General features: G+C 41.7%; 1 protein-coding gene and 1 long non-coding RNA gene across 6 annotated transcripts in view; one reads left to right on the plus strand and one right to left on the minus strand.

The window, feature by feature from the left end:
- The window catches only part of TFDP2 (transcription factor Dp-2), a 162,684-nt gene that overhangs the window by 111,819 nt on the left and 32,400 nt on the right, over positions 1–18,465 (plus strand). For 4 of the 5 annotated variants that reach the window (XR_013347052.1, XM_077825716.1, XM_077825714.1 and 1 more), the window contains 4 exons: positions 6,870–7,032; positions 8,460–8,606; positions 14,999–15,067; positions 16,789–16,940. Coding sequence is in view for 4 of the 5 variants with exons in the window: in XM_077825716.1 (XP_077681842.1) it covers positions 6,870–7,032; positions 8,460–8,606; positions 14,999–15,067; positions 16,789–16,940 (531 nt within the window). In the remaining variant the exon portion in view is untranslated. The remainder of the gene's footprint in view (positions 1–6,869; positions 7,033–8,459; positions 8,607–14,998; positions 15,068–16,788; positions 16,941–18,465) is intronic. The other variant, XM_077825715.1, reaches the window with a different exon arrangement.
- Positions 130–18,465, minus strand: part of LOC144269820 (uncharacterized) — a 64,148-nt gene continuing 45,812 nt past the window's right edge. The window contains exons 2-4 of the long non-coding RNA XR_013347053.1: positions 2,902–2,997; positions 1,659–1,806; positions 130–562 (exon numbers count right to left, since the gene is read on the minus strand). This is a non-coding gene — a long non-coding RNA (uncharacterized LOC144269820). The remainder of the gene's footprint in view (positions 563–1,658; positions 1,807–2,901; positions 2,998–18,465) is intronic.

The raw sequence follows: 18,465 nt of genomic DNA on the forward strand, positions 1-18,465 counted from the left end.
AAAAAATATTACGTTCCCTCTAAGGACATGGACTTCTTATTTTTTTGCCCATCCCTGAATTCCCTTGTCGATGCTGTACATGAACATGGCAGACAGCAGCACGCTAAATCGACACCTGACAACAAGAACTGGAAATGACTGGATTTATTTGGAAGGAAATCATATTAATCAGTGACCCCACAATTTAGGATTGCTAATTACCAAGCCCTTATGGCAAAATACAATCATGTCAACTACTCTAAGTTAAACGGCTTCATTGAATATCTCCCAACTGATCAAAGAGAACAGTTTTAGGCAATCATTGCTGAGGGTCAGCTCCTTGCAAGGACATAGTTGCAGGCCTCTCTGGACATTGCTGGTACAGCTGCTCACTCCAGCTCAACTGCAGTTGTCATGCAGAAAGCTTAATGGTTTCACCTTTCCTGCTTTCCAAAGGAGGTACAATCCACTGTGGAAGACTTTCCCTTTGAAGGATCCAAGTTATTTGGAGACAGAACAGAAGAATCCCACCAAATATTAAAAGATTCCAGAGCCACGTTCCGTTCCTGGGGAATTTACACATCTACAAAAAAAAAAAAAAAAAAAGGAGATGACTACGTCACAGTTGGCAGGCACAGAGATCCCAGCTGGCTCAGTTTCCTCCTCCCCAGAAACATTATGAACCCCAACGGAAAAGAGGATGACAATAAAAGCAAAGATCACTACCCACAATCTTCAGCATCATAACCGTCTACATCTAAAAACTAATTTTGATGTATTGATCGAGGCCCCGAGTTTACCCCACACACGCTTTTATTTGCTGCAACAACCCAAACATCTCCACCTCTTTGGCGACCACCTTACTCTTTTTTCGTCAAAACTGGGAATGTATAATCACAGAGACGCAGATATTGGAGATCATCTCCACGAGATATTCAATCTACTTTACCCACCCTCCCTCCTCATCTCTCTTCAGGGATCCTTTTCATGAGCACCTTTTATTTCAGGAAACAAACTATCTTCTGAACCTAGGTGTTATAGAACCAGTTCCCAGTCAACACTGAGGGAACGGTTTTTATTCCAAATACTTCCTGATACCTAAAAAGAACAGCAGTTGGAGACCCGTTCTGGATCTAAGGTCACTCAAGAGATTCGTAAAGATACAACACTTCAAGATGGTTACTTTGGCAGCAGTAGTCCCATCTCTGGACTAAGGGGAGTAGTTCCCTGCCCTTGACCTACAAGAGGCTTACTTTCATATCACAATCCAGTCATCACACAGAAAGTTTCTAGGAGTCTCTCTGGATCAAGACTATTTTCAATACAAAGTGCTCCCATGCAGTCTGTCATCGAGAACACTCTGGGTGCAGAAGGTCCTTTCTGTCGTAGCAGCATACCTTCACAAACTAGGAATTATGATATTCCCATATCTAGATGATTGGCTGCTCAAAGTACGTTCCTTTGACAACACTGAGAAAGTCACACAAAAGACTATGAATCTACAGCTGGGACTACAACTAAATGTCCAAAAATCCACTTTAACCCCAGTACAACATCTGGAATTCATAGGGGCCTACCTAGATGCAGTAGAAGCAAAAGATCCTGCCCAAAATAAGAAAAGAAAGGGACAGGGTTATTCTTATAGTTCCAACGTGGCCAAAACAGACATGTTTCCATACTTTACTCAAATGGCAATTTGCCTGCCAAACACTCTCCAGCCCATTTCTCACTTCCTCTCTCAAGATGCGGGACTGATCTTCCACCCCAATCTTCAGGTTCTCCACCTCAATGGCTCCTCAGTGTTCCAAAGTTTAGAAATGAACTGCTCTGAGGATGTAAAGGAGGTGATGTTACATAGCAGAAAACTAACTACTCATCACACATTCATTCAAAAGTGGAAGAGATTCCAACTCTGGTGTGACTCAGGACACGTTACCTCTACATCCTCTCCACTACCACTTGTGCTAGCCTACATCCTAGATTCTAGGACCTAGAACTAAAAAAGTCAGTATTATCTCTAAACTACATAAAGGTACATCTCACAGCCCTCACCGCCTTCCATCATAAGATAGATGGTTATTCTCTATTCGTTTATTCTACAACAAAAAGGTATCTCAAGGGTATGGGTAACCTCTTCCCACAAATCAGATGTCCTACACCAGCATGGGATCTCAACATTGTCCTCAAGTGCCTTACAAGGTCTCCCTTTGAACCTATGGCCGCTTGCTCTCTTCTACATCTCGCTAGGAAACCCATTCCTAGTGGCCATCATGTCTGCTCAGACAGTGGGAGAGATAGGGGCACTAATGGCATGCCCCCACCCCTCATTGTCAAAGACAAGGTTGCATTAAGACCACACCCTAAATTCCTACCAAAAAGACTTCCACATAATTCAGCATATTCACTTCCCAGCCTTCTTTCCCAAACCACACCAGGACAAAAGGGAGGCAACATTACACACATTTGAGGTCAGGAGATCATTAGCCTTCTATTTGGATAGGACGAAACCTCTCAAAAGATCTCCCAGACTATTCTTTTCCATTGCAGACAGATCTAAGGGAGCCCCAATCTCTAAACAAAGACTCTCTAGATGGATACTGGACTGCATTACCTATTGCCATTGCTCTCATGACCTTCAACCTCCTTCTGGAGTTCGAACTCATTCCACAAGATATCTGTCCACTTCGATAGCCTTCCTTAAGAACATTCTGATCACAGAAATATGCAGAGCAGTGACTTGGACATCTGCTCATATATTTGCTTAACATTATACAGTCACGAGTCAGCATCTGATGCCATATTTGGCTCTACTGTAGTATCTTCAATATTAGATTTGACTCCGAAGCCCCACCCCTCCATTAGGCATACTGCTGTAGACTCACCATAGGTACACTACTCAAAGAAGAAGAAAGGGTTACTCACCTTGGGCAGTATCTGTGGTTCTTCAAGATGTATGTCCCTGTGCATGCTCCACTATTTGCCCTCCTGCTTCTGCTTTGGAGTCCTTATCAGCGAGCTCTGTGATAGAGGAGGAACTGATGGTAGTTCACCCAAACAATATTATATAACACTGAGGCAGAGCATGAGGGCTCCGGCTGGAGGTGCGGGCTCTGGGGTGGGGCTGGGGATGAGGGGTTTGAGGTGCAGGAGGATGCTCTGGGCTGTGACCGAGGGGTTCAGAGAGTGGGATCAAGGCTGGGGCGGGGGTTGGGGCACGGGAGGGGAGGGGGGTAGTGAAGGCTCTGGCTGGGGGTGCGGGTTCTGGGGTGGGGCTGGGGATGAGGGGCTTGGTGTACAAGAGCGGGCTCTGGGCTGGGATCAAGGGGTTCGGAGGGCAGGAGGGGGATCAGGGCTGTGGTATGGGGGGGGGACGGGGGCTCAAGGGTGCAGGCTCCGGGCAGTGCTTACCACAAGCAGCTCCTGGAAGCATGTCCCCCCTCTCTGGCTCCGAGGTGCAGCCAGGCGGGAACCATGGCCAATGAGAGCTGTGGGGGGTGGTACCTGTGGACTGGGCAGCGCGCAGAGCTGCCTGGCCATGCTTTCGTGTACTACATAGGAGCCGGAGGGGGGTCATGCCGGCTGCTTCCTGGGAGCCGCATGTAGCAGGGTAAATCCCTGACCCCACTCCCTGGCTGGAGCGCCGGAGCAGGGCAAACCCCCTACCCCATTCCCTGGCAGGAGCTGAGGGCCAGACTAAAAGGTCTGACAGGCCGGATGTGGCCTGCGGGCTGTAGTTTGCCCACCCCTGTTCTATTTTACTATTTTAGATAACTGTTGATTGGTACCCTCCTATAATTCCACATGGTTCTCCTTAGGGTTTATTCTGACATTATACTTCTTAGTAGCTGCATATTTTGTGGAGCCATTGCTAGTTTCTCATATATTGTGGCGATTTGTGAGATTCTAGTGTGGTATTCTTCCCAAACTGCTTGGGCAAAGCCCTTGATTCCCCCTACTTTCAATTTTATATAAAACACACTTCTATAAAGCCAATAGAAAATGTTTCCACAATTTAAAAAAATCCAGTGAAAACACTTCTTTAAAACAAAACAAGCAAACACTCCCCTGCAGTGTTTGAATCCCAGACATTATACCACTAAAACCTGGAAGTGAAACAGGCCTCATAGAGATTATCATTGTCCAATCTATAAGAAATGCAAAAAGTAAACTAAGAAGATAATGAGCGACAAATAAATTGGATTTTTTTTAATTTTTGCTTCTAATAATCTAAAAAGTTAATACAGATCAAGAAGTGTTTGTTTGCAAAATGTTTAAATTGAAAGCATCCTTTTAACAGTGGAAAAAATTGTCCATTGAACATATATCTTGAAATACATAGTTTATGGATGGTAAATGCATCTGATCTTGTTTACATTGGGTTCATTACCATAACATAAAATCTTGATCTTCTGTTGGGAGAGGGAAGGGAATAGAAACAGCTTAATTTGTATGTTATTATTCAAATAGAATTCTCTGGGGCATTAGAATCTCACATGCAGCAGATATATGAACCCTGGATGGACATCAATAGCCAATATTTCCCCAGTATTGACTCCACTGCTGGCAGTAATCAGAGTTAAGCTCACTGGCATCAAAGCACTGACAGATCTCTGATTAAACTGAATATGTGCTTTATTGTGAAATACTGATTGCTGAGCCTTTTTGTTTTAAAGGTATAATGATTAATTATGTCAGTTTTTAAGCACAATAAAACATAAGTTTATCTCCTTACTGGCTTCTAGGCACATTAGGACTTGATGAGTGAGCACCAAGTAATGCTCTCTTTTGTTCATGCTATTTCTTAGACAAAATGTTGTGAAACTCATTTGGAGACCAAGAAGAATTACAAATAAATCTTTTTGCAACTAAGTGTCCTGATATGTCAAAATATTAACATTATATAGTAGTCACTGGGATCTAGATGGAAGTCTTTTAACAAGTCGCTTCTCTAGAAAGTTAACATTTTAGTTCGAGAATGAAGTGCTTTATTTCTATGACCTACTTTTTACTTTTATCAAGAACCTGCTGCTGCTGCTTTTTGTTTTGCTGCTGCAAATACAGTGATACGTTGGTTTTTGCAGCCCCTGGCCAGCAGGTTATCAGGTTTCTTGGGGAGCATGCACAAGAGTTGCAACTATTCCACCCTTTAAAAAAGTGAGCACATGCTTGCCCCTGTACTGGCCCTGTGTTTCCTGATAAAGTATAAATTGCCCTCTATGCTCAGCCATTCGTCTTTGGTATAATCCTGACACCCTTCACACCTTGCTCTCAGGGGATGTAATCACCATGAATCTGTCTGCACCCTGCAAGGATATGCATGGGAGGAAAAATTGCTATTGGTGCAATCCATCACAAACAAGAAAGCAGGTAGAAACTGGCCCATAATATAAAACAAAAATGCTATTTACTCTGTTTAACAACAACCATCTTTTTCCCATTTAAGAAATTCATAATATGGGAATTTTGCAGGAGTGCAGGATCAGACCCAACAATTGCGTTATATCACAGGTCTGAAGAGCTCTAAAAATTTAATTGTTTTTAAGATTGGTTTCCATTTAGTTCTGTATAGGAAGTTTGCCCTTCCTCAGATACCCTGCACGTTTGAATAAAAGAAAAAAACTATTGTACCACTTGGAAACTTTAATTAATTCTTTACCGAGATAATGCTTTCAATAAATACAAGGCATGGAGTTTCCATTACAGTTAGACCCAGTAAAAGCTAGGTCTGCCAGTAAAATCTTCTTGCTAATGACTAATCTTTTACTGATGTTAATTTAGAAGGAATCTGTAGACAAATTATTTTGCAATAGAGCAAGTTTCCTTCTCCGGTTGCCACTCCTACTATTCTAGTAATTTTGATGTTCTTGGGGTTGCGGGGGGGGAGATTGTGTTGACCTTTTGCAAAAATTCATATTAAAACTGTTTCTTAATAGATCTACGTCTTTTGAAATCACATTCTGTGGGCCAATCAGATTGATCTTGTATACTGCACATAAGGCCTAAACCAACATTCATTGAAGTAAATGATAAATCTTCTATTAACTTATTTGGATGCTAGATTGGGCCCATAACTTGCTTATTCTTGGTGACATTTTACTGCCTGCATCCATTTACTTGTTTAGCTACTCTGGCAAGAAATTTGTAACTAATTTTTGTTGATAGCTGAATGCTTTAGTCAGGCACCTAGCAACTGCTGAAGATGGGTTATCTCTGATTTAGTCAGCTCAGTCAAATGTGAAACTTATTGTGAAGATTTAAAATGGAAAATCTATGTACTGTGTCAGAAATCTGTACTCTTTTTAACTAATACTTTCTCACTGTCAAGTGTTTATTAGTAGTGTTAGACATTGCCTTTGGAGAACGAAACACTATCCCATGTTAATATAAAAAAGGCTGTAGCAGAAAGGGCTTCTCAATGGTAAAAGTGGGGCTGGGCCTAGACAGTGGCTCTATGCTCTCAACACACACACACAAAATGACCATTTTCACAACTTTTGGTGGGCTTATTTGATGCTCATTGTCCACATGAGAACTGTGGGATTAGGTCTGAAGAGGTTTAATATATATTATTTGGTTCATATTTGGGCCTAATTCTGTGTTTCCTGTATACCCAGAATTCCTGTTAATTTCAGTGCTACTTTGAGCGTAAGGGACCTGAAATCCTTGAAGGTTATCACATCCCTCTTTATGTCATCGTTTATCTTTTCACAGTTCAAAATTATAAAAATGCCTTTCCTGGCTATTGTAACCTTCATAAAAATGTGATGCCTAAGGTCGGACACCAGCCATCTCACTATGCAAAGCCTGTTAACAAGCTTGACATTTTGCTTCCTAACCAGAAGAACTTACAAAAAATCATTATCTCAAAACGACTTATTTTCCTTCCATAGTAAAAGAAGCAAAAAAGGAGATAAAAATGGAAAGGGTCTGAGGCATTTTTCAATGAAAGTATGTGAAAAAGTCCAGCGTAAAGGAACAACATCCTACAATGAAGTAGCTGATGAACTGGTATCAGAATTCACAAATTCTAATAGCCACTTGGCTACAGATTCGGTAAGTAGATGTGATGTCAATTTTTTTATTGTACAGCTATACTGTCATATCCTGTCACAGTTCTCTTACAATTCTACGCTTGTTTCTGCCTTGACTTGTCATGTTCCACTGTCACTTTCAAACAAATGTGTCTCAGAGCTATAGATCTAGGCCTAGAACATTCCCAAAAATATCAACATGCAGTATATAAAATAGGTTCCATTTTAAATATAGAATTAATACCACTGAATACCCTTTAAAATACAACAAAATACACAGACAACAGGCTGCCTTAATGCTGGCTTTTAAAATATTCTACTCACACTCCTCCCCAAGTAACTGAGAGTCTGAGATGGACTACACCTGTCTCAAATGCAGCTGAAATGGAGGACACCTGTCTCAAATACACAATTTGTAATAACTAGGCTGACCAAGTCTTAATTATGTGTACACAAAACTGCACAAGTTATTACATCAGATTAATCATTTTTATCATGATGGAAACACAATTAGAAAAATCAATTTCTGTGGAAATAATGGTATATAGGATATAATCATATTTTGATTGAGGTTGTTATTAATATATAGGAGTTTAAGCAATTCAGGCAGTAAATTAATTGCCAGGATAAAAACATAATTTGGGATTATTTTATTTTCTGGTTAACAGAGAATAATTAGTTTGGCAAGGCTAGAGGAGGTCCTTTATGAGGGTTTGAAATATTAATTTTAGCCTATACATATGAAGAGAAAAAAGCAACCTAAGCTAAACAAAAATATTGTCCATTCTCTTAACTCAGCAGTTAGAAAGTCCAAATGGTAAAAAACACTCTTCTTCATAAACACGTTGTGATACATATTTAAAAATTGGTTTCATTACAACAGATTTCTTAAAGGCAGTTATTTGTTTTTAAAATATGTATAGCTGTAATTGTACGGATACTCATCCAGCTCCTAGTCTGGAATCTTTTACAATGCTGATACATTCTCCTTTTGTATCAGAAATACTCTATGTACTTACGATGCTTTGAGAACAATCTGCTTCTGTTTTAAGTGATTTTTGTTTTAAATGTTTTTTTTTTTAATGATGTATTCTATAATATTGGCTTAAGCATGTAAGGGGGACAAGATTAAGCCTAACAATATTTTTTTAATATGCAACATCAAGAAGCAGACGGTGTATATTCTATTGTATTAAGTTTTACCTCACTGTTTCTGAGTGATCTCCCAGCTTTCATGCAAACACCTTTAGTGTTTTATTCAAAGCAATACCATAAATTAAAGCACATGTTTTAGTGCCATATTGACTTCAATTGCCATTTACTTTTATTCATATATTGTCATCCTTATTACTTGCAAACCTATAAAGGGAAATTTCAAGCGTCATCTTAACTTTTAGCTTTTGCAGTAGTCTTGACCTAATTAATACTGCAGTGCTATTTTTTTTTTAGCAGGCTTATGATCAGAAGAATATTAGGCGGAGAGTTTATGATGCCCTCAATGTGCTGATGGCAATGAACATCATTTCAAAAGAGAAAAAGGAAATCAAATGGATTGGCCTTCCTACAAACTCAGCTCAAGAATGTCAAAACCTAGAGGTAAGTGGAGGGGAGGGGAAATCCCTTCAGTTGGGGATGATGTCCTGTGGTAATGGTGTCTCTTTGGAAAGAGTGTGTGTATTTATATTTGCATAATAAATGTTTTAAAATATGAACTTTAAAAAAAATCTGATTGCTGCTTATTAGGTAAATAAAAGCAACATTTGATATTTAAATCAGGGCCGGCTCTAGTTTTTTTGCTGTCCTAAGCAAAAAGTTTGCCACTCCAAGAGCACAACTGCCCAACCAAAAAAAAAAAAAAAAAGGGAGTAGGGGGTAGCCGGAATGCCGCCCCTGGAATTATGTCGCCCCAAGCACGTGCTTGCTTTGCTGGTGCCTAGAGCCAGTCCTGATTTAAATCCTCAGTGAAATGTTTCTGTGTATTTTCTAAATATACCTACAATATACTTTATACCAATCCAAAAATCCTGTTTTCCTGACAAAAATAAATATCAATCAAGTCATGCAGGGTGTAAAAGGGTATTCACCCCTTGAGTGTCTCCAAGCAGCAGGTGCAGTATTGCAATCCTTTTCCAGTTCCTGGCACCCCCTACAGGACATCTGTCTGCCTCTGCCAGTCTTCTGTCACGCAGTCAACAATTAACCCTTTCCGGGATAGCAAAGAGTCCAACAAATAAGCAGTGTATCTGTCCTCACCAGGGTCTTCAGCTCTGGCTCTTGGACCTTTAAATTCAGCCCTTCACTTGGGCTTCCAAACAAGCCTTCTCCCCTTCTTTGGTCTTAGGTTACACTTGTCCTCCCTTTCTCAGAGTTTACACGACTTTGCCAGTGAGGAAACCAGGGCACACCCATTACTCTGGGTTCCAGGCAGGCACCCCTGTGAACAGCAACCACTGTAGTACTCAAATTTTTGCTGCTACTTCCTTGGGCTTCCTCCCACCTGGCCCATCTTATCTTAACCCTTAGCTCAAGGACAATGTTCTCAAGTCCCTCTCTCCCTGCAAACCCAGATATGCAAATGTGGCAGAGATAAACCCTGGATAATCCACAGGCTCCTTTGGGCAGAGAGGAATACCCATCCCTGCTCCTCTGGGCCCAGCCAGAGGCCGCCCTGCTAGGGCACTACAGCTCCTTTTATCTGAGCCTGCTGGGCTCAGATAACTGTTGCTAGTCCTTCTAGCTCTTGGAGGGCCAGGTCTCTCTAGTGTCCAAGATGGCTGCTCCAGACAGGACTTTCTAGGCAGGCCTAGAGGACTCAGCGTCACTGCTCCATTCCTCCTACATCATTGCTTCCTGACATGGAGTGTAGTAGGACTGTGAGGCCTCCTGTAGGGAGCTGCAAAGGCCAGATACACCCATCACACAGGGCATTAGGCTCTAGGTTAATAGCAGTCTGAATCAGTCATAAGTGTAATATGGGCAATTTGTGTCAATGCTTTGGTTACTGACCCCAGAAAAATGGCATTGTTTGAAAGCAGTGCTCTGATGTCTTCCATGGATCAGTGAGGAGACGCTCGCTGCAACTGGAAAATTTGGTGCTAAGAAAAACTGCTAAGAAAAAAATTGAGGCTACAATTTGAGACTTCAAAGACACGTTCGTCGAGAGTAAAAGGAAAGGCTGGATGGGTTTCACATCGGAACTTCATCAAGTCATTGTGTAAGAAAGATACAGAATCCTGAAAGTAGATTCAGGCAGGTAATTTAGAACACACTGCCACCAGGCACAATTTCCACATCTTCTATTCAACTTTGCAATGTTTGCAGGGGAAGGTGGCATCAGCTTGCCTAGTAAAGAATTGGGATGACAGCATCAGCCAGAGTCTGAAGGATCAGTTGGGAAGATCTGATCAATGGGAAGATCATTTCACAATGCTCCTCAATTGTCTGCTGCCTGCTGTCCCTCTTCCATTTGAAGATGAGCAGGAAGTTCCAGTAGAACTACCGTCCTTCATCCAAGAAGAGATTCAAATCACAGTCCATAAGTTGAAGTCTGAGAACGCACCAGGGGTTTGTAACATCACTGTACAGGCTCTTCCAGGTCATCTGGAACTCTACTATCATACCTGATGAATGGAAGAATGGTGTTATTCTGCTTTGTTCAAAAAGGGCAATGAAGCTGAATGTAGCAACTAAAGAAGTATTAAGCTGTTGGTCTCAGGGAAAGTCTTTGCTTCTGTGTTAATATCTCAAATCAATATGCACTTCATGGCATAGGCTGGGATACTGAGTGTGGGTTTAGATCTGGTCATTCCATTGTTGACCAGATATTTAACTTTAGACAGCCTTTTAAGAAAATGGCTGAATATGATAAACTGTGCACAGCATTTTTGCATTGACTTCCATCAGGCCATTCACTCAGTGCTTTGAGCAAATTCGTGGGACCTGATGAGGCAACTAAACATCTCTGGGAAGACTGGTCATTGGTAAAAGAACTCTATAATGGAACAGGAGCTGTGTTCAAGTCAATGGCAGGTACGCAGCATGGTTTCCTATCTCCACGGGAGTTTGGTAAAGCTGAGTTCTGTCATCATCCATTGTTCAATGTTGGCATCGATTGGTTGATGAATAAAGCTTGAGGAGGCAGCTATCGGTGGTGTTGAGCTGAACATTATTCTGTTTTGAGATCTCAAATACGCTGGTGACATTCTCTTGTTGGCTCAGTTTAGTGAATCACTGCACCTCATGGCCAGTCTGGTCGAGTAAGAAGCTAGTGTGCACTGGTCTGGTTATTAATCCAGATAAAACTAGTGCCTGACCAAGCAGCCTCCAGTACCAGATTACAGCCAACACAGTATAAACCTGTCCAGATAAGATATCAGCTGTCAAATATTTGGGCAGCATCATAGACCATGATGAAGGATGATCAAAAGATGTGGATGCTTAAATAAACAGCAGCATCTGCTACCATGTTTTCGGCCCTTCTATGGCCTCTGGGGACATCATGACTTGAAGCATGCTACGAAGCTGCAGATCTATAGATCTAATGCTTATCCCTGTTGTACAGAAGTGAAACATAGGGGCTGAAGAACTCTGAGTTGACATTTTTTATGCTTGTCATCTCCGGCAGCTGTTCTATATCAAGTGGATGAACAAGATCAAAAATTAAAATATTCAAAGCCAAACCCAGCAACCATCTCCACCACTGATTCAGTTTCAGCAGCTTTCTTGGTATGGACATATTATTACAAGGCAAGACCAAAAATTCCAAAGTCTATGTATCACGGAATGCCACTACACAGCGAGTGCTCATGTGGGTGCCATAAACTTTGGTGGCCCAATAAGATTGCCAGTAGCCATAAACTGAACATACAGCTAAAACAATTCAAGCAATTTGCCAGAACTCAAGCCAGGTGGCGCTTGATTTGCAAACGAGGCCAAGTCCCTTTGGTATTTGCCACAATGATGATGATTTGTTTAGAACAGGGGTCTCAAACTCAATTTACCTTAGGGCCCTTGCACCCCCCTTGAACTCCCCACCTGTCTAAGGCTCTGGAAGGGAGTTTGAGGGTGGGGAGGGGGTGGGGGTGCAAGTCTGGGAGGGAGTTTGGGGGGTGTGGGGAGGGGGTGCAGGCCCTGGGAGGGAGTTTGGGGGTGGGAGGGAGTATGTGGAGAGGGGGTGGGGGTAGGGGGTGCAGCACTTACCTGGGGCTCCAAGGCAGGGCTGGGGGGCCTCCGTGCACTGCTGCCCCCAGGCACTGCCCCCGCAGCTTCCCATTGGCCGCAGGGGCTCTCGGGGTGGGAGCAGCATGCGGAGGCAGAGGCACAGCCCTGCCCCGGGGCCGCAGGGATGGGCCGGTCGCCACTGAAGTGAGCAGGCAGACGCTGTTCAGCTCCGCTCCACTGCCGGAGCCCCTGGTGGGGGAGCGCCCGGGGGCGGCAGGTGGGGCCAAGGGAGAGAACCGGCCCCAAAACTGCTGGAGTCCTGGGGGCCACATTGGGGAGGTTCATGGGATGGGTGTTTGAGACCCCTGGTTTAGAAAAAGAATTTACTGGGGAGTAAGTTGATCTAGATATTCATATGGATGATAGAAAACCTCTTTAAAAGGAATATCATTCAGGGATGCTGAATAATATTTGCTGATCAGGAAAAGTAAGAAATATTTTTAAAACTTCCTGTTGAATCTTTTGTCAGGCATTTTCAACAGGGAGAAAACTGTCATTTTGTTGCAAAGATGCCAAACTTTCTCTGTGAAAATGTCACTGGCCCTGTGGACAATAGTCATGTATCTTGTACAAGACAAATGTCACAATGTTCACACCAAAATGTACTGACTAGCAGAAAATACAACATCTCAGTCTCTATCACATTTGTGAATTTTTGCAATTACTTGAATAAAATATCTGGTTTTGTACACCTAGTGAAAAACAAGTTATTTTGTCCAATTCTAGTCACATAATACCTCTGAGGACATTGAAATGGGCAATGGGAGAAAAGAAAAAGAAAAACTTTTACTGTTTTAATCACTGTGTCAAACAGTAGGCTGACAGGTATGATAAACCCAGGGAATAAGGCTACGCCTGCTCATTTTAAAGTACATTTTACCATAATAGTCTGTTGTGAATATTTTTTAAGTCTTTGGTCTTAATTCAAATCTCTTAAACTCAGTTTGTATGAATGATTAAGTGAATTCTTTGCTGTGAATCATACTGCTATGAAATGATAAACTTTGATGTTATTGTTCTGACATTTTGTTGTCTACAGTGTGAGAACTCAAATTAACCTTATGTCCTTTTACTATTTATTACTTTAGTTACACAAGCCTCTGAGCACAGTGAAAACCAGGCATTTCCTTCAAATGTTGCTTTCAGTGTCATTTAACAGAAAAGAAATAAAGCTGTGTTTTCACATGTGCTTAAATCAATAGCTTACCAACTTGTAAATGCCCTCCATTCAAGAAAAAAAAAAAAGTGTATTTTGAAGTTATTTTAAATATATAAACAAAAATGTAGTTCTGTGTAAAGGTTACCTTAAAGAGAAAACACAGAAAAAATCAGTATGTAGAGAGAGGATAAATTATTAGACCTCTTAACATTTATTGACTTTGATAGTCTTATAGGTCAAGCAAAGCTAAGCCCTGTCTCTGCGGCCCCGGGGGGAGGGGGAGCAGAGAACTCAGTGAGCTGTTCTTGCCTGTGGGTACCTCCCCCGAAGCTGCCATTGGCTGTGCTTCCCCGTTCCCGGCTGACGGGAGCTTCAGGGGAGGTAACCGCAGGCAAAAACAGCTCACGGAGTTCTCTGTTCCCCCTCTCCCCGTGGTCGCAGGGAAGCGGGGCCCTCAGGACCATGGGGTTGGCAAATCCGCGGGCCGGATCCAAAGCCCTGAGGGGCTGGATCCGGCCCAGGGCCGTAGTTTACCCACCCCTGGTCTGGAGGTAGGCTGGGGGCGCAGCGTGCTGGGGAGGGGAGGGGGACGACGACGCGGGGAGCTTGGTGGGCTGCAGGGAAGATCCCCACGGGCCGCGTGTTTGAGACCCCCTGACCTAGAGCATTAAAAATACACATAGAGACCAGCACTGTAGCTTCATTAGACTGTCCACCTCTTTGGATTTCCTCAGGACTCTCCTCAATTTAAAGTATAGTTTCTGGTGTTCTGGCAGCATGGGTAGGTCCTGAAGTACCATTGTCCTGGATACTGTTGAAAATGGTTTTGTTTATTTCCATTTGTGTCACCATGGCTGCTGGAAGAAACTGGTAGCATGGTAGCTGCTTTCCCTTAACCTCTTCTTGTGACTGGTTACTGAATTCTTGCTAGTCTTTCCAGGTTTCAGGTTAGTAGTCAAAAAGGGTGGTCATTCTTGGCCTAGTGATGATACACTAAAATGCCAACCTAGATGGTCCTGAGCCCAGTCCTGATATTTGTCTTTCAGTCCTGAGTAAACAGGGACTGAGAGAACTGTTGATGGGATGCTTTTAATCACAAATGAGTGGGAATAAAAAAGCAAATGTTTTATTGTGGTACTGTGATGGCTCCATTCTTGTGGGATGAAGTATTTCCTATCCAGTGCTGGAGAAAGTTCCTCTGACATATATCCAACAGGGAAAAATAAGGGAGGGGAAATGCTACAACTTAGGTGGGGTAGTATTGGTCTTTTAATGAAGGGAAAGTGATATAAAAGCAGAGATTGAGGTTGCAGTCCACAATTAAGTTGTGTAAATCCTGGTTCTTGGAGATGCCCCACTATGTGATTAGTCCACATGAGAAAGGAGAAAGCTACAGGGCAGCAGGATGGAGCTGGGAAGGATTTTCAGCTTATGTACCATGCCCTGTAACCACCTCCCTCAAACAAATATAGTGTGAATTTCTGTAAGTGTATCAGAATTTCACTTCCTTTATTGCAAAAATCTATTTTGTTTTAGACAGAGAACAAGACCAGGCACTTTATATATTTACAAAATTGTTTCATAGTGTGTCTAAATTTATGTTCTAAAGATAGAGAAACAGAGACGGTTAGAACGAATAAAGCAGAAGAGAGCCCAGCTGCAAGAACTACTATTGCAGGTAAATTTAATTTTTGTTTATACAGTAACTAACAAAAAACTGTTAAGGTTCAGAGTATTTTTTTTCTCCACTTTATAAATGTTTTTAGATTAATTTAGTGCTCATGAAAGTGATATTGCAATGTACCTGAATCCTGACCTAAAATACCCCTGCCATCCTAGCATGGGGCCTCTTGGATGATGCAGCCTCCTGATGCAAAATTGTCATTATCTGTCAATATCTCCTACCCCATGTCATTATTACATTTTGCAAACGGGACCACAGGCCCCCACTTGATCCCTCTGACAAGTTACCATTGAAAAATGCAATTTTAAACACACACTTGCATGGGTTCAGTTGTACATTCCATAGCTGAGAATCAGTTGTTGCTGGGGAACTGAAACGTCAGGATCCTTCATTATAAAAGACTCATGAATCCAGGCCTGGCACTTATTTCACATTTTGATGCAGTAACCTAGGAAAGCTTTTTGAAACCTGCTGATTTGGCCTGGAATGAAGAAATATTGCAACTTCAGATGCATTTCTGTTTGCAGAAAGGGCATTTCATTTTTTTAAAAGCCTATACTGTATTTATAGTGTTTGGATATATGCCTGGGTTTTGAATACTTTATACATAATGGAGCATTTGTAAAGATCATGAGTTAAAGTCATAGGGTAATAGAAATTAACATTTTTTTTTCTTGGTGCAAAATATGATGGTGTTTTACCCAATCAGATCTGCAGTGAAATTCTAAGCATTTGGACACTTCTGCTTTTCTCAGTGGCAAAAATGTTTTTTCTAAATAGTGGGACTTAATTCTGACCTCGCTAACACTGATATACATCCTAAGCAATTCCAAGAAAGCACACTGATGAAAGTAATAGGAAAACTCCCTGCTCACTGTGTTTATGTATCTGTTTTATTATAGTTCTTCAGTGCTTGATTCTAATTTAACTACTTTCACCATTCAAATAATTTTAGCAATTCTTTCCATTTTATGTGCTTGTGCTCCTATTGACTGGAATCAGTAGTGCCAAACATGGACTACAGAAGATTCACAGATATACCAGATTATTGCCAGTCATTGCAGTCTTGACTATATACAAAATCCCACAGCAAAGGATGAACTGTGGAGAGAAGGATACTTGTAAACAGTTATGAAAGTGGGTGATTTCAAAACTACAGATTTGCTAGGACTGGATGATATAGAGTGAACAGAGGAGAGAAAAGGGGAGGATGGATAAGAGAGTAAAGACAAGAAGCAGGAGCAGGCCGTGGACGGTGCCATTTGATCCACTTTAAGTATAACTTTGTTATCTTTACATTTCTGACCTTCTAAACTGATATGTAATTATGCACCCTGGCTAGTAGATAAGGCCTCTGTTGTGCCTTTTAAGCCCTAGTTCCTAATGTGCGGAGATACTCTGTCTCCTGGGCGTTGTACTCAGTACCGTGCTTCCCTCCCAAAGCTTCAGAGATTGCCAGGGGAGTCTGTCTGCTGTGCCTCCCTTTAAAGGGTGCAGCATGCACCCCTTTCTGTTCCTGGCCAGCACAAAGGAGTGTTTGTTAGCCAGCACAGAGAGTTCAGACTGTGGCCTCCCCATCGAGAGACCAGATAGGTGCTGGAGATACTGGTACTTGGTTACTAAAACAGCTGTAAAATCCCAGATCATGGAAGAGTCCTCATTTACATTTGAATGACAGTGATCTTTTTCCTTTTTCTTTTTTCTTCTTTCTACAGCAAATAGCATTCAAAAATTTGGTACAAAGAAATCAGCAAAATGAACAACTGAATCAAGGTCCTCCAGCTTTGAACTCTACAATACAACTCCCTTTCCTAATAGTTAACACTAGCAAAAGAACTGTTATAGACTGCAGCATATCAAGTGATAAGTGAGTGTGATGTGGAACCACATATTGGAATATTCAGTCTTCTGTGTAATCAGTATGGGATTTTTCTTTGAACAGAAAGTCTATGCACTTCATTTGGAAACTAATTATACATTTGCATTTCTCTTTCATCTTCCTAGTGTTTGACATAGGCACTGACTCCGTGGGTGCTCCGGGGATCAAGCACCCATGGAAAAAAAAATAGGGGATGCTCAGCACCCACCAGCCACAGCTGTTCGGCCTGGCCGCCAATCAGCTGTTCAGCAGCTGGCAGGAGGCACTCGGGGGAGGGCAGAGAGGAATCAGTGGCGGGCAGGGGGGAAGCCTTGCGGTGGGGGGCTGAGAGGAGCAAGTGAAGGAGAGGAGGTGGAGGGGGGTGAGAAGAAACAGAGCAAGGGGGGGCCTCGGGGGAAGGGGCAGGGCTTCAGGGCAGAGCTGGGGTGGAACATCCACTGGGAAAAATAAAATCAGCGCTTATGGTGTTTGATACCTCTTTCAGTATACTTAACCACCATTGTGCTTTTGTAAAATGTATGGTACATGCTCTACAATTTTTATTCAGAGTTATATGGCTACCAACTTGCTCAAAATTATGAGATGGAAATAAGTGCCAGAGACAATTGGGAAAACTCTGAAACAGATGTTTGGTTCATTTTAGTGGCACCAGGCTCACTGTCCTTAATGCTTCGTAAGATAGAGAAGAATGAAAGTATGCAACAGTTCGAAATATTTCGCTTGCATTATTTCTTGGGTTATGGTTTATTGCATTATGGATTTAGTTGTAAGCTTTTCTTTGCTGTTAACCTGTGACTCTTGTACTTATACATGAGGGAGTCTGTATAACATGCTCCTGGATTTTGCTATTTGTTCTCAGCTCTCTTGTGAATTCTATCAGCTGATGAAAGAATACAGTCTTGATGTATCATTGTTTACTAGATCATAACAGTCTATTAGTGGTAAATAGATCTCTTTCCTTGAATGTTATTGGTTATGGATTTCATTCTACTGTACATTGATTTTGCATTACAGTGAAACCTCCTTATGGTGAACTTGAACATAGTGAAACTTTATAATGAAGTAAAATAATAGTCCCTAATTGCTTCAGTTTCAACATCCAAATTACAATTCTGGCTACAGTGAATTTGTTAGTGAATATGTATAATCAGGACCTTGTGCATTCTGCAGCACAGTTGGCTGAAATTCTTATAAGAGGCCTAATTTCTGCAACACTCCAGTGCAGTTGCCTGGAAATGCTATGACAGCTAATGGTAGATTAAAAATTGATATTTTTATTGAATGAAATATTCCAATGAATAGTACAGCATAATATCCCGTCAATTATTTTTACATTTGACCCTAATTTTTAAGCCTAATATCAAATTAAATAATTGTTAATAAGATGAATATTTTTTATTGAAACTTCATAACTGAATTGTTCAAGTTGTTGGTAGGTAAGCAGAAGCTTTTGGTACCTGGGAAGGCATGGGAGGGAGTTTGAGATTGTGGGATACTAAAATTATCAGTGGTG

Source organism: Eretmochelys imbricata, chromosome 9 (genome assembly GCF_965152235.1).
Source record: "Eretmochelys imbricata isolate rEreImb1 chromosome 9, rEreImb1.hap1, whole genome shotgun sequence".
NCBI classification, from domain to species: Eukaryota; Metazoa; Chordata; order Testudines; family Cheloniidae; genus Eretmochelys; species Eretmochelys imbricata.